Raw genomic sequence first — 15477 nt, forward strand, 5'->3', positions numbered from 1 at the left:
GATGTCAGTGTGGCGATTTCTCAGAAAAGTAGGCAACAACCTTCCTCAAGACCCAGTAATACCACTTTTGGGTGTATATCCAAAGGATGCTCAATTGTGCCTCAAGGACATGTGCTCAACTATGTTAATAGCATTAAAAAATGCATAAAAAAGAATTAAAAAAAAAAAGAGTGAACAAGAAGCCTGAGCTAATGGGGGCAGTCAGTTTATAACTAATGTAAAAAGAAGAAGAAGAATGAGTCAGAAACCTATGCTGAGGTAGCCCAGTCAATCCTTATTTTCTAAATTACAACAATCATAAGGACTTTGAGCCACTCTGCTTAAATTTCCAGATTTCTTTGCAGCGGTATAGATTGTAGAGGCTCCAGATACTGCTGTTCCCTGTACAATGTGAGGAAGGACCCAATTTGTTCATTTTATAAACTGAAGTCTCTTACTTTTGGGATATTTGTTGTTAATCTCTCCCCCAAAATTACTGCAATATCTTTGCCAATGTTCATTTTGCTGATAGAGGAAAATTCAGCATTAGTAAAAGATACTACAATTTCTGTTGTGTTCATTCCTGTTCATTGACAAAAATCTCAATTTTCCTATTGGAATCAATTCAGAAATCTTATTTACATAGGTCTTTAAATTTTTTTCTAGCTATTCCTATTTACAAGCCATTCTTTAATATTCAGTTGTAATGGACTTTTTTCTTTTTTTTATATTTATTTATTATGTATAATTTATTTATTTATTATGTATACAATATTCTGTCTGTATGCCTGAAGGCCAGAAGAGGGCGCCAGACCTCTTTACAGATGGTTGTGAGCCACCATGTGGTTGCTGGGAATTGAACTCAGGACCTTTGGAAGAGCAGGCAATGCTCTTAACTACTGAGCCATCTCTCCAGCCCCCGTAATGGACTTTTTTCATGTCAGTTTTGGTTTAAGATTTATTTATTTATTTATTATGTATACAACATTCTGCCTCCATGTATGCCTGCAGGCCAGAGGAGGGTGCCAGATCTCATTACAGATGATTGTGAGCCACCATGTGGTTGCTGGGAATTGAACTCAGTACCTCTGGAAGAGCAGCCAGTACTACTAACCACTGAGTCATCTCTCCAACCCCCTTTAATTTTTTTTTTTTTGCTCTGTTTGTGTGACTAAAATATACATTCCAGAATACTATCTTCTCTCTGCATATGAATTCCAGTAGGTAGCCGGGCAGTGGTAGTGCAGGCCTTTAATCCCAGCACTCGGGAGGCAGAGGCAGGCTGATCTCTGTGCGTTCGAGGCCAGCCTGGTCTACAAGAGCTAGTTCGAGGACAGGCTCCAAAGCCACAGGGAAACCACGTCTCGAAAAACAAAACAAACAAACAAAAAACTAAACAACAACAACAAAAAAGAATTCCAGTAGGGAGCTGGGCAGTGGTGGCGCATGCCTTTAGTCTCAGCATTTGGGAGGCCGACACAGGTCAGTCTCTGAATCTGAGGTCAGCCTGGTCTACAGAGTGAGTTCCGGGACAGCTAGGGCTACATAGAGAAACTCTGTGTCAGAAGAAAAAAAAGAAAGAAAGAAAGGAAGGAAGGAAGGAAGGAAGAAACTCATCCTCAGTCACACACATCTCCAGTGAGAACCTTGCCTCTGGGACCAAAAGTCTCCTCTGAATTGCCTAGCAGATTGGGGACAGAATCCTGCCCCTACTCCAAACAGTTGGGTGTGGCTGGGCCTTGGGTGATAGAACTGACAGCAGGCCTTGAAAATCCTCAAAGTGAAAGGCAAGCCGATGGAGAGAGAGGAAAGGCAGCGAGAGAGTGCGGAGGGTGTTCTAATGCCTCCAATGCCCTTGCCTCTTTCCTGAGAGATTTTAGAAACCACTATTCTTCCTTCCCACTAAGGCTGCTACACTTAGCCCAGATTCTATGGGTTTTGACTACTCACATATGGCTTGTCGTCTCCCCAGCTAAGTTGTTTTGGGAAAGCATGTATCACATTTATATACCATTCATATCCAACAGACAATAACAAATTATGATGACGCTAGACAGATGCTCAGCAGTTAAGAGCACTGGGCTGTTCTTCCAGAGGACCTAGGTTCGGTTCCCAGCATTCGGGTGGAGGCTACCGACCAGGGTAAAACCCAGCTCCGAGCAATCCAGAGTCCCTGACACCGCACTTATATATATGCAGACAAAACATTCACACACAGAAACACACACACACACTTCGGCTACACTCGTTGGGTGGCAGTGGCGGCTCTTTGGTGTCCTTTAAAGCCCAGTTTTCACATCACATTAGTGGTTCTCTCCTGCTCGGCCGCCAGGGGTGTCCCATCAACACGCAGTAGAGTATACGGTTTTACAGTCCTGTGATTGCGTCCTGCGGACTTTCAATAGTTTCCAGTTCCTTGAAGCCTGAAGTCCTGTTTGCAACTTAATCGTGCTACTCTAGTATACTCTGCGGAAAAGCGCTGTGATCTTCTCCAAACCTAGCTTGAGATCCTTATCTCCCATCAGAGGCGCGGGTCATAGAGACGACGGGCGCAGAGCGTCTCCCCTGGCGGCACCACAGAGCCAACGCCGCGGCTGGCTAGAGCGCCGCTCGCCTAGCCGGCTTCCTCTCCGGTAGTTCCCAACATGGCGCAGTCGATTAACATCACGGAGCTGAATCTGCCACAACTGGAAATGCTCAAGAACCAGCTGGACCAGGTGAGGACCGGAGCCAGCACCTTCCTCGGGCTTCACGTCCTCCGGCCGCGTGAAGTCCCTCGTCCCCGCGCCTTCCCGCTGGGGGAGGCTTCCTTTCCCAGGGAAACCCCTATCCGGTCCCAGGTCCCGCCCCCTCTGGCCGTCCCCACATCTCTCTCGGGTTACCAAGCTGACCGTTTTTCCTGGCTTCTATAGGAAGTGGAGTTTTTGTCCACGTCCATTGCTCAGCTCAAGGTGGTACAGACCAAGTATGTGGAAGCCAAGGACTGTCTGAACGTGCTGAACAAGAACAACGAGGGTATGGGTTAGGCGGGTGAGGGCGCCTGGGGAACCGTCTTCTCTGTCGCCTCTTCCTAATCCAGTTTTCCTTAGAGAAAACTATCGGTTACGTACTGTGTGTAGCCACACGAGCCCCTGCATGTTGCCTACGGAAAGCTCAAATGCTCAAGACATTCCGCAGCTTCCGTCATCTCTGTTGCTGTTCTTTTCACTGTCTGGATACTGAGTCCTGTTGGAGCTCCCCTTAAAGTCTTCACGTGGGAGTGGCCAGCCTTCCCCAGCTGTTTGTCTTCATTACTTTCACAGGAAAAGAATTACTGGTCCCACTGACGAGTTCTGTATCCTTTCCACAGGAAATGCTACCTTGCCTTCTCCTTCAGTTCCCACAAACGGGGAGAATTTTGATAAGTAACACAATGATTTTAAGAACAGTTATAGCCAGGCAATGGTGGCGCACACCTTTAATCCCAGCAATTGAGAGGCAGAAGCAAGCGGATCTCTGAGCTGGAAGCCAGCCTGGTCTACAGAGTGAGTTCTAGACAGCTAGGGCTGTTACACAGAGAAACCCTGGCTTGTAAAACAAAAAGAGTCATACACACTTCATAGTTCTCTTGTCTAACTAGGACCAGTGTCTCTCTCATATTTTATCAGAATTCAGTGGAGAATTGAAGTGTAGCCGGGCGGTGGTGGCGCACGCCTTTAATCCCAGCACTCGGGAGGCAGAGGCAGGCAGATCTCTGAGTTCGAGACCAGCCTGGTCTACAAGAGCTAGTTCCAGGACAGGCTCCAGAGCTACAGAGAAACCCTGTCTTGAAAAACAAAAGAAAAACAAAGAATTGAAGTGTAACGATTGTCTCTGCTGTGTGGGGATGTTAATCTAACATGGAGATAAAGCTGGCAGTTGGCTGAAGCAATAGGAAAACATTAGGACATTGAAATTGAGAACTCGGCTCTGTTAGTTTCAGCTTAGTTGTGCCTCATTCCAAAACTACATTCAATAAGAAACCTAGATTATTTCCATCTGTTGAAAGTGCTCATCCATGAAGTGACAGACTAAAAGAAAAACCTGAAAATAGCAATGTGTGAAGAATGTCTAAGTTAAAATAATATCAGTATGGGGCTGGAGAGATGGCTCAGCAGTTAAGAGCACTGACTGTTCTTCCAGAGGACCTCGGTTCAGTTCCCAGCATCCACACGGCAGCTCACAACTGTCTGTAACTCCAGTTCCAGGGGATCTGATGCCTTCACACCAATGCACTAAAACAAATTTAAGCAAAGTATCTAGTGGGTAAAAATGTGCAGAAACATCCAATACTCACATGGTGGAAGGAGAAAACCACTCCCACCCTCTACACATGTTCCCTGGCAGACACATGTGAAAACATATACACAAAACTAGCAAGTGTAACATGAAAGTAATAACCCAAGGCTGGAGAGACGGCCTAGTGGTTGAGAACCGGGTTTGGTTCCTGCAGCTGCATGAGGCAGGAACCTGTTCTGACTTGTGCAGTGCCAGCCATGCCCTTGATGCACTGCATGCAATCTAAAAACAAAGCTTAAGAATTTGTAATGATCCATCAGGATTTATGGTTGGCGTTCCACTTGGACGGTTCTAGAACCTTTGGAAAGCATGGTTGCATTTGCTCTGGTCTTTCTGGAAAGACTACTGGGGAAACCCAGGAACTCCTCCAAGGGTGAGGCGTGGGATCAGGACAAGAAAGTTTCTAGCTTCTATTGTCCTCACAAGGAGCATTCTGCTCCTTGGTCTAAAAAGTTGCAGCTGTGTTAGAAAAGGAGACTTTGGGCTAATGGCTCTGGTTGACAAACCTTTCTCATGCTGGGCTAGTTTTCTCTTAACCCCTGTGTCTGAGATGTATGTCCCTGGGAAGCTCCATGACGTGGAACACGTGCTCATCGATGTGGGAACTGGCTACTACGTGGAGAAGGTGAGGCGGTGAGAAGGGCGTGGAGGGCAGGGTCTCCTTGTGTTCTTGCCTTTACCTCTGATCTTGCAGACAGCTGACGATGCCAAGGACTTCTTCAAAAGGAAGATAGACTTTCTCACCAAGCAGATGGAGAAAATCCAGCCAGCTCTGCAGGAGAAGCACGCTATGAAGCAAGGTGAGTTCTGCCCAGAGCGCCTCTTCTGTAAAATTATATCTATTGTCTGTCTTTCGGTCTCTGGGAGGTGGGGGTGGGGCACATGAGCGCCGTGGTGCATGTGTGGAGGTCAGAGGAAATTTTTCAGGATCAGTTTTCTCCTTTCACCCTGGGTTCTAGAGAGTAAACTCTCGTCACCAGGCGGCTGGCAAATGCTCTTAGCTGTGAAGCTGTCTCCCAGACTCCCAGGGAACTTCCTACCCGTTCTGCCGTGATAAAGAATATTCATTGCATAGGACGTGACAGCACACATCTGTAACCCCAAAACTGGGGAGATTAAATCAAGAGTTCATATCAAGACCCTGTCTCAAAAGAAAAACAGCAGCCAGGTTTTGTGGTATACACTTTAATCCTTACACTTAGGAGAAGAGGCAGGGGGATCATCTTTACTACATAGTCAGTTCAAGGCCACTGTGGACTTCATGAAACTCTTGTCCCTCCCCTCCAAAAAGACATAATTGGTGTAGGCTTGGGGATATATAGCTCAGTAGTAAGAGTGCCTAGCATGCTGGGCAGTGGTGGCGCACGCCTTTAATCTCAGCACTTGGGAGGTAGAGGCAGAGGGAACTCAGTGAGTTTGAAGCCAGTCTGGTCTACAAATCAAGTCCAGAACAGCCGGGACTGTTACAAAGGGAAACCCTCTCTCTAAAAAAAAAAAAGTTCCTACCATGTAAATGTCATGGATTAAATCCTGGGCACCACAAAAACACAAGAAAACCGCTGGGCGGTGGTGGCGCACGCCTTTAATCCCAGCACTCGTGAGGCAGAGGCAGGTAGATCTCTGTGAGTTCGAGGCCAGCCTGGTCTACAAGAGCTAGTTCCAGAACAAGAACCAAAAGCTACAGAGAAACCCTGTCTCGAAAAATCCAAAAAAAAAAAAAAAAACACACACACACACACACACAAGAAAACCTAAAATATTTACTTATATGTATGCATATATATGTATGTATAAATAAAATTTAAATGTATGCACATACACTGACATAATTCATGTATAATACTATCCATTTAAATGAGTAATCCAGCAGTATGTGGTGGATTTCCTGTAATTTCAGCATTCAGAAGGCTAAGGCAAGAGGATTCCAGGGTAGAGGCCAGACTAGAGTACATTGCCAAGATCCTGTCTCAGGAAACACAACAGCCTGGAGAAATGGCTCAGTGGTTTAAGAGCATTTAATCTGCTTCCCAAAGGCACAGGTTCAGATCTGTGGCAGCTCACAGCCACCTGAAACTCCAGTACCAGGAGATGTGACGTCTGTACTCCTGCATGAAAATGGTGCACATGCATATGCTCAAGTGCACATGAACACACACACACGAATAGGAACATTTAAAAATTTAATACTTAAACTATGGGGACATGGCTCAGTGGTCTTGAGTTCAAATCTCCAGCTAGGCATGACCCAAATGCTTGTAACCTCTGTGCTAATAGGACAGAGACAAATAGATCATGGGAGTTCACTGGCTGGGTGAGTTTCACCTTCAGTGAGAGACCCTATCTCAGGAATAGACAGAGAATGAGAAAGTAAGATAAGATTCCATGTTTTCCTTTGGTCTTCACACATATGTCTAGTGGTGGACATAGATAAACACACACTCGAGTTCAAAGAAAGAACATGGGTTGGGCTGGAGAGATGGCTCAGCGGTTAAGAAGACTGACTGTTCTTCCAGAGGTCCTGAGTTCAATTCCCAGCAACCACATGGTGGCTCACAAACCATCTACAATGAGATCTGGTGCCCTCTTCTGGGGTGCTGGTATGCACACAGGCAGAACACTGTATACATAATTAATAAATAAATCTTTAAAAAAAAAGAACATGGGTTGTAACGTAAAACTTGGAGGTATCTTCTCCAGGTTAAAAGCATGTCTCTGTGGATGGAGTGGGAGGCAGAGGCAGGTGGAGCTCTGAGTTAAATGCCAGCGAGTGCTGTCTTAACAACAATGATGTTTCTTTTTCTCTTGTGTCCTGATGGGTGATTTGGGGTTTGAGTGATTGAGAAGAAATCTGTTCATGGTTGGGATAAAGTGCTTATAAACGCAGCAGAATTCTAAGGAAACCCTAGCACAACCACAGTGGCTGCACACAGGAATCCTCCAGGAAGTTTAAAAAGAGCATAGATCCAATCACACCAACTAAGTCAAACTGGAAAGGGTATGGGAAGCTGATCTTGATTTATAAAGTCAGGGGAGTTGGTGGCTTTTTGTTTTTGTTTTGAGACAGGGTCTCATTCTGTACCACATTGCAGCGGTTAGCATACTGACTGACCCGGTGCAGGGAGTGTGTGTGTTCCCCGTCTTGGGTTCTCCCGCATAGTCCCCCTGGGTTGTAACTCTGCTCCTCCTTTCTTAGCCGTCATGGAAATGATGAGCCAGAAGATCCAGCAGCTCACAGCCCTGGGAGCGACGCAGGCTACGGCCAAGGCGTGAGGACGTGCTGCGGAGATGAAGCAGTGAAGGGCCCTGTTTCAAGGGGCCTGAGACTTTGTGGACAGTGGCCTACTGGTGTCTGGGAAGAGTTGTGTTTAATGTTAATAAATGTGCCAGCTGGGCAAATGGTGGTCTCTTATATTAAAAAAGGGTCGGGTGATGAACGAGGAGTGTCCAGAGCGAGTGCTCTTGCCTAAAACCCGAAAATGGGCCAATTACCCTGCCTTTAGAGGTTCCACCTTGGGCTCTCAGAAACGGGAAGAAAGTGCACGCATTTTTTCTGGGTTGCCGTGGGGACGGCTTGCGGGCGGAAGTGGAGCTGCACTAGACACTTCCTCTTCCGGGTCGACCTTCCAGTGGAGGGAACTCTATGGGTTTTCGTTTCCTGCATGGTATTCTATCACTGGTGCTGCCTCTGCGGTCAGTTCTCCAAACCCAGCGTCGTATGCTCGGTTCAGAGTCCGTTTCGCCCCCTAAAAGGCCTCGCTGCAGCCCCATGGCACCACCCCGAATCGGGACGCACAACGGCACCTTCCATTGCGACGAGGCTTTGGCTTGCGCCTTACTCCGCCTCCTGCCCGAGTACAGGGTACGGACTGCCTGCGAACCTAACTGGCTGGGTACCCTCTAGTGTTTGCTTCCCCTGAGCACGACCCTCCCCAAGACACATCCCCTTAGAGACCCAGCCTCAATCCTCTGACTGCTGCCTGACAGCCCCTCTATGTCTGCAGGATGCAGAAATTGTGCGGACTCGGGACCCTGAAAAACTGGCTTCGTGTGACATCGTGGTGGATGTGGGTGGCGAGTACAACCCTCTGAGACACCGTTATGATCATCACCAGAGGTGAGTTCACATACACCTGCTCTCTGGCTTTCCTAACTTTCGTTTGTGCTGCAGTCCCTCCTTCAAATGCACAAGTTCATCGCTGCCTCATCGTTGAATCGCCCTTAATCGCCCTGGGACTGAAACCCCCACAGGCCTCCCCTGCTTTAACCCTTGGCCTTGCAGCAGGCAGTTCAGTCCTTCTAATTCAAGGACCTTTTGCTTTTTTATTTTTATTTTTTTTTGTTTGTTTTTCAAGACAGGGTTTCTCTGTGGTTTTGGAGCCTGTCCTGGAACTAGCTCTTGTAAACCAGGCTGTTCTCGAACTCACAGAGATCCGCCCGCCTCTGCCTCCGGAGTGCTGGGATTAAAGGCGTGCGCCACCACAGACCGGCTGCTTTTTTATTTTATGTGTATGGATGTTTGGCCTGCATTTATGTCTGCACCAAGTGGACTGACGCCCACAGAGGTCAGGAGGTGTCAGGATGCCCGGGAGTTGGGGTTAAGGAGGGTTGTGAGCTGTCTCTTGGATGTAGGGTACTGAGCTTGCCTCTAACAAGAGCAGCCAGCTCTTTACCATTGCCAGCCCCGTGATGGCTAGTTTTAATTTTCAGTTGACATTCACCTAGAATTGGTTCAGTGAGGGATTATCTAGATCAGGCTGGCCTGTGGGCATTGAGTGGGAGGCACTAAATCCTGGCCTGCATGAGTCAGAAGGAAGCCAAGCACTAGAAACATGCATGTGCCTGTTTTTTCTCTGCTTTTGCCTGTGGGTGAGATGTGACTTGCTGTGTAAGCTTCTGCCTCATCTCTGCTGTGGTGGACCATAAGCTATGTTGATCCTGTGTTGACCTCTGTTTGGCATTGTATCACAAAAATGAAGTGAGCCCCTTCTTAACCACAGCATGATTGTCACCCTTCTCCCACCCCTCAAACCCTTGCTCACACTTCGGTCAGCATCCCCACTTTTCCTAAAAGAGAATAAACTTTTCCTGTTTCCTCATGTTCCCACCTTCAAAATTTCTCAACTCTCCCTTCCAATTTAAGAAAATGTACTCCCTGAAGATGGATGCCCCAATGTTACAGAAAGGATAGAAAAAAAAAAGAAAGAAAGAAAATGTACTCCCTTCTGTTGTGTTTGCAGTATTGAGGCTTCTCTGTAGCTCTGGCTGCCCTGGAACTCTCAGAGATCCACCCCCTCTTCCTCCCGAGTGCTGGGATTAAAGCTGTGTGCCACCTGGCTGCTGCTGCTGCTTCTTCTTCTTTTTTTTTTTTTTAAGGAAATATGTAAGTAAAGAGCATCTGCACGGAATGTAGACTTTCCTTGTCTCTAAAGTATAACACCCACCTACCTAACATCTGTATCCTATTAGGCATCGCAGGTAATCTAGAGATGATCGAAAGGATACAGGAGGAGGCTAGGCAGTGGTGGTGCACACCTTTACCCAGAACTTGGGAGGCCGATCTCTGAGTTCCAGGCTAGCCTGGTCTACAAGAGCTAGTTCCAGGACAGGCACCAAAGCTAGAGAAATCCTGTCTTGAAAAAAAGAAAAAGAAAAGATACAGGTGGAAGAATAGGGCCCCAACACTTAGGAAGTAAAGACAGGAAGATCATGATAAAGGTCATCATTTGTGAGCAAGTTTGACCTGGTCTACAAAGCCAGGACAGCCAGGACTGTACTGTTACACAGAGAAACCCTGTCTTGAAAAACCAAAAAAAAAAAAAAAAAAAAAAAAATTACCATCAAGAGAAAAATTTTTTAATTTATTTACTTATTATCTACACAGTGTCTGTCTGCATGTATGCCTGCTAGGCCAGAAGAAGGCACCAGATCTCATTATAGATGGTTGTGAGCCATATGTGGTTGCTGGGAATTGAACTCAGGACCTCCGAAAGAATAGTCAGTGGTCTTATCTACTGAGCCATCTCTCCAGTCCCAAGAGAAAAATTTTATAGCCGGTTGTGGTATCAAATGCCTTTAATCCTAGCACTTGGGAGCAAAGGCATACAAATCTCCTGAGTTGAGGCCAGTCTAGTCTACAGAGTGAGTTCCAGAACAGCCAGAGCTACCCAGAGAAACCCTGACTCCAAAAACCAAAACAAAACAAAAAATATACAGGAGGGCTGGAGAGATGGCTCAGAGGTTAAGAGCACTTGCTCTTCCAGAGGTCCTGAGTTCAATTCCCAGCAACTACATGGTGGCTCACAACCAACTGTAATGAGACATGGTGCCCTCTTCTGGCCAGCAAGCATAGAGACAGACAGAACACTGTATACATAATAAATAAGAAAATGTTTTAAAAAATATATATACAGGAGGATATGTGTGTCTTCTAGGCAAACACTGTCCCGTTTTACCTAAAGGATTTGAGCACCTGGAGGTCGGGTCCTCGAGGTCCTGTGAACCACAGCTGCTGCTGTTTGCCGTCCCTACGCGAACTGTAAAGGACAGGAGCTTAGGTTGCAAAACACAGCCTGGCATACAGTAAGCAATGAGTTCCAGCCGTTGTTGAGTGAATGCAGGAATAGGAACTTTCAACCAAGGCCTATGTTGGCACTGGAGGAAAAGCCAACATCATTCGAGTGGGTTTCCTTTTCCCATCCTGCTGATACCCAGGATATAAACTTGCGCACACACTAGACTTTTGGACCAGCTCCTCCACTGCAGCCCCTCCCTGTGCTCCTCAGGACTTTTACAGAAACCATGAGTTCCCTGTGCCCTGGGAAGCCATGGCAGACGAAGTTGAGCAGTGCGGGACTTGTCTATCTGCACTTCGGGCATAAGCTACTGGCCCAGTTGCTGGGCACTAGTGAAGAGGACAGCGTGGTGGACACCCTCTATGACAAGGTAGGGACTGTTTACACCCCACCCAGCTGGCCAGGAACGGCACGGGTGATGCAGCACTGGACTAGGCCTGCCAGTTACTGATTGTGGGGACTGTCTTAGTCACGGTTCTGTTGTTGTGAAGAGACACTATGACCACAGCAACTCTATAAAAGAAAGCATTTAGCCGGGCGGTGGTGGCGCACGCCTTTAATCCCAGCACTCGGGAGGCAGAGGCAGGCGGATCTCTGTGAGTTCGAGACCAGCCTGGTCTACAAGAGCTAGTTCCAGGACAGGCTCCAAAGCCACAGAGAAACCCTGTCTCGAAAAACCACACACACAAAAAAAAAAAAACAAAAAAAAAAAAAACAAGAAAAGAAAAGAAAGCATTTAACTGGGGCTTGTGTATGGTTTCAGAGGTTTAGTCCATAGCCTCATGGTGGAGAGCATATTGGCATGCAGGCAGATAATGCTGAAGAAGTAACTGCGAATTCTACATCCAGGTGGGCAGGCAAGGCTTGTCTTTTGACTTCCTCCAACAAGGCCACACCTCCTAACCTTTCTCAAGTAGCCTCACTCCTAATGCCTGAGCATTCAAATATATAAGCTTATAGGGGCCATTCTTACTCAGCCCACCAAAGGGACCCAACAGTCAGTCTCCCCATCAGGTATGTCCTGGAGTGGAGAGGACTGGACATTAGTGTTTAGGAAAGGGGTCTTACTACTTTATTATTTTGAGATAGGTTCTGCCTATATTGCTCAGGCTGGTCTTGAACTTGTGACTTAAGCAGTATGCTTCCTTCTCTTAAGTCGGGACTTATAAGTGTACATTCCCACACTAGTCTGGGGAAGGACTTTGAAAGCAGCATTTTCTAGTCTTTTTTGTGCCATATATTTAAAAAGAAAAAAAAAGAAACCCAATTATTCCAGGCGTGGTGGTATACACACTTCACCCAACACTTGAGAGGCTTAGACAGGAGGATCTTGAGTTCCAGGCCAGTCTGGATCCTGACTCAAAAACCTGACCAAACTAAACAGATAAGGCTGCTTATACTCAAAGGCATTGGGCTCAGAGATGTATCGTACATCTCTCAGTATCTCCATAATTCACTGGTGCTCAGTAGTTGGCAGGCTCAGGAGGAAAGGGACAGATTGCAGAAGCATCTCCAAGTTCAGGCCAAACACTACCAAGGACAACACTTAACCCTATTCCTGTGAAATTCACTGGTCAACCCTCAGATCCATCCAGTCTCCGTCACCCCGAGGTTCACTTTGCAGGTAGGCTGCTGAGTTCAGGCCTCAAGCTTAGTTCTCCAGCATCTGCTCCCGTTTGTAGTGACTAGGGTAACAGTTTTGGGAATGGCAAGGCTTTAAACAACTGGGGTCATTTGTTTCCTCTGCTGATGGGTTTTCTAAGTAGCTGATTTAGCCAGTTTTTTTTTGTTGTTTTTTTTGTTTGTTTGTTTGTTTTTTGAGACAGGGTTTTTCTGTGGCTTTGGAGCCTGTCCTGGAACTAGCTCTGTAGACCAGGCTGGTCTCGAACTCACAGAGATCCGCCTGCCTCTGCCTCCCGAGTGCTGGGATTAAAGGCGTGCGCCACCATCGCCCGGCTAGCCAGTTTTAAGTGACTATCAAGGCTTGGTACAGACAAGGGGTGCTGTGCAGAGAGAAGTTAACTTTTTCGATTCTCTCTGAGACTAGTGCTCTTTCTACACATCCCGCATGGGACTAGTATGGAAGTGCATTTTGTAGGGGAGTTTGTCAAGAATAGCTTATGCTGGTTCTGCCCTAGGATTTGAGGTGTATTCTACTATTCCTTCAAACTCAAATGCTGCAGCTCCTAACATAATGGTATATGCTGATAACACATGGTACGTATTGTATAAGCTGAAACACATGGCCTCATCTCAAAGCCCCACGTCTCAGCTCTTTCCCACTGTATTTGCCAGACCTTCTGTCTCATTCATTTGCTCTGCAGCTTACTTAGCCCACATACTCTTCCCTTCCTTGGCCCAGGAATCCATTTCCACAATCGTACATAGGAACTGAAATCCCTGTTCAAAATCATAGCCAGGCTGGAAAAGAGCACAGGATCTACTTCCAGAGGACAGGATCAGTTTCCAACATCCATATGATGGTTCACAAACATCTGTGAGTTTCAGGGGATCTGATGCCCTCTTCAGGCCTCCACTGGCACTAGGCATACACACTGTGCACAGGCATACATACAAGCAAAGCAATTTTTTTTTTTTTTTGAGATAGGATCTTATTATGTAGGCCTGGATGTCCAGGAACTCATAATGTAGACCAGGTTGGCTTGTAGACCAAGCAGGCCAGAGATCTGCCTGCTTCTGCCTCCTTAGTGCTAGGATTAAATGTGTGCCACAGTGCCCAGCTAATTTTGTTATGAGGACTGGAAGGTTGGCCCAGCTGCTCTTTCAGAGGTTCAGTTCCCACACGGTGGCTCACTACCTGTAATGAAGTCTGGCGCCCTCTTCTGGCTGCAGGTGTACATGCAGAGCACCCATACACAAAATATATAAAAAACTTCAATGAAATAAAGTCAGCAAGCCCCCTGGGCATATATCTTCGAGTGACCTGAATCTCAGTCCTAACTAACACCAAGCTGCTGTCTTCCCTCCTCCCATCTGGTCAATGGTGAGACACTCGGGGCTATTGTGAGAAAGTGTTTGCACTCTGAAACCGATACCAACTTTACCATGATGGGTATGCTCAAGCCTACCTCCCCGCTGCTGCTTTAGATGTATGAGAACTTCGTGGAAGAGGTAGACGCAGTGGACAATGGGATCTCGCAGTGGGAAGAAGGGGAGCCGCGGTATGCGCTGACCACTACACTGAGTGCTCGGGTGGCTCGGCTCAATCCCACCTGGAACCAGCCCAACCAAGACACTGAGGTGAGCTGGCCTGCGTCACAGTAGAACTCGAGGACAAAGGAAGGACAGATGCCTTCCATCCAAGGCCTGGGATCATGTTCTGTGATTTCACCATTCCCAGGCAGGGTTCAGGCGTGCAATGGACCTGGTACAAGAAGAGTTTCTGCAGAGACTGAATTTCTACCAGCATAGCTGGCTGCCAGCCCGGGCATTGGTAGAAGAGGCCCTGGCCCAGCGATTCAAGGTAAACTGGGCAGGTGGCCTGAGGGCCAGGGATGCTTCTGGGCCATCTGGTCAACTGGGCCTTCTGCTCCTACATAGACCTAGCCACATACTGTTTCCCTTTCAGGTGGACCCAAGTGGGAAGATAGTGGAACTTGCACGAGGCGGATGCCCTTGGAAAGAGCATCTTTACCACCTAGAATCTGAGCTGTCCCCACCAGTAGCCATCACCTTTGTTATCTACACTGATCAGGCTGGACAGTGGCGAGTCCAATGTGTACCCAAGGAGCCTCACTCATTTCAAAGCCGGTGAGTCCCCCAAAACTACCCTGCCTACCTTCAGGTGTTTGAGCACTGTTGGAGTCTCCTCATGCCTCCCTTTGTTCTTACATAGGCTGCCCCTGCCAGAGCCATGGCGAGGACTTCGGGATGAGGCCCTGGACCAAGTCAGTGGGATCCCTGGCTGCATCTTCGTCCATGCCAGTGGCTTCATTGGTGGGCACCACACTCGAGAAGGTGCCCTAAACATGGCCCGTGCCACTCTTGCCCAGCACCCAGCAACTACACCCCTTGCAAATTCTGTAGTCCAATAAAATTTCATCTCTCACCGACCCAGGCCCTTATCTACCAGCCCGGTCATTTTCTCAGACTTAGTAAGTACAGCATCCTATGGACAGCCCTAGCGTTCTCAGCTTTGCAAACACCGACAGCCGTCAGTGGGCTGGGCAGATGCTCAGCAGTTAAGAGTATTATTGCCCTAGGAGAGGAGCCAGATTCGATTCCCAGCACCTACACAGCGGCTCACATAACTGTCTATAACTCCAGGTCCAGAAGATCCAACCCCCCTACTGACTCTGTGGGCACTGGACACATGTGATACACACACATAAGTATTAAATCTTTAAAAAATAAGGGGCAGGGCTGGAGAGATGGCTCAGAGGTTAAGAGCACTGACTGCTCTTCCAGAGGTCCTGAGTTCAATTCCCAGCAACCACATGATGGCTCACAGACATCTATGAGATCTGGTGCCCTCTTCTGGCTTGCAGGCATACATGGAAAGAATGTTGTACACATAATAAATAAATAAACCTTTTAAAAAAAAAAATAAGGGGCAGAAGAGATTCACAGGTTAAGAACACTGGCTACT

General features: G+C 47.3%; 2 protein-coding genes across 2 annotated transcripts; both read left to right on the top strand.

The window, feature by feature from the left end:
* The first annotated feature begins 2549 nt into the window (after positions 1-2549).
* On the top strand, positions 2550-7692 carry LOC121459652 (prefoldin subunit 5). The gene is made up of 6 exons (XM_041669574.1): positions 2550-2696; positions 2892-2994; positions 3282-3313; positions 4847-4921; positions 4991-5096; positions 7490-7692. Exons 1-6 carry the CDS (start codon positions 2625-2627, stop codon positions 7564-7566), a joined length of 465 nt encoding a protein of 154 aa, XP_041525508.1. The 5' UTR covers positions 2550-2624; the 3' UTR covers positions 7567-7692.
* Positions 7693-7912: 220 nt separating this feature from the next.
* LOC121459464 (MYG1 exonuclease) lies at positions 7913-14962 on the top strand. Its single transcript, XM_041669257.1, has 7 exons — positions 7913-8155; positions 8298-8410; positions 11079-11238; positions 13977-14129; positions 14230-14352; positions 14458-14639; positions 14725-14962. Exons 1-7 carry the CDS (start codon positions 7937-7939, stop codon positions 14921-14923), a joined length of 1149 nt encoding a protein of 382 aa, XP_041525191.1. The 5' UTR covers positions 7913-7936; the 3' UTR covers positions 14924-14962.
* The last annotated feature ends 515 nt before the right edge of the window (positions 14963-15477 follow it).

The sequence above is a fragment of the Microtus oregoni genome, unplaced genomic scaffold, assembly GCF_018167655.1.
Source record: "Microtus oregoni isolate MIOR12 unplaced genomic scaffold, Mior012 000019F_ref0000042, whole genome shotgun sequence".
Lineage (NCBI taxonomy): Eukaryota > Metazoa > Chordata > Mammalia > Rodentia > Cricetidae > Microtus > Microtus oregoni.

Coding starts and splice junctions, on each gene's coding strand:
- LOC121459652 (XM_041669574.1), top strand. CDS start 2,625: ATGGCGCAGTCGATTAACATCACGGAGCTGAATCTGCCACAACTGGAA. Junction 3,314..4,846: donor TGGTCCCACTGACGAGTTCT/GTATCCTTTCCA, acceptor CCTGTGTCTGAG/ATGTATGTCCCTGGGAAGCT. Junction 5,097..7,489: donor GAAGCACGCTATGAAGCAAG/GTGAGTTCTGCC, acceptor CTCCTTTCTTAG/CCGTCATGGAAATGATGAGC.
- LOC121459464 (XM_041669257.1), top strand. CDS start 7,937: ATGGGTTTTCGTTTCCTGCATGGTATTCTATCACTGGTGCTGCCTCTG. Junction 8,156..8,297: donor GCCTCCTGCCCGAGTACAGG/GTACGGACTGCC, acceptor CTATGTCTGCAG/GATGCAGAAATTGTGCGGAC. Junction 14,130..14,229: donor AGCCCAACCAAGACACTGAG/GTGAGCTGGCCT, acceptor CACCATTCCCAG/GCAGGGTTCAGGCGTGCAAT.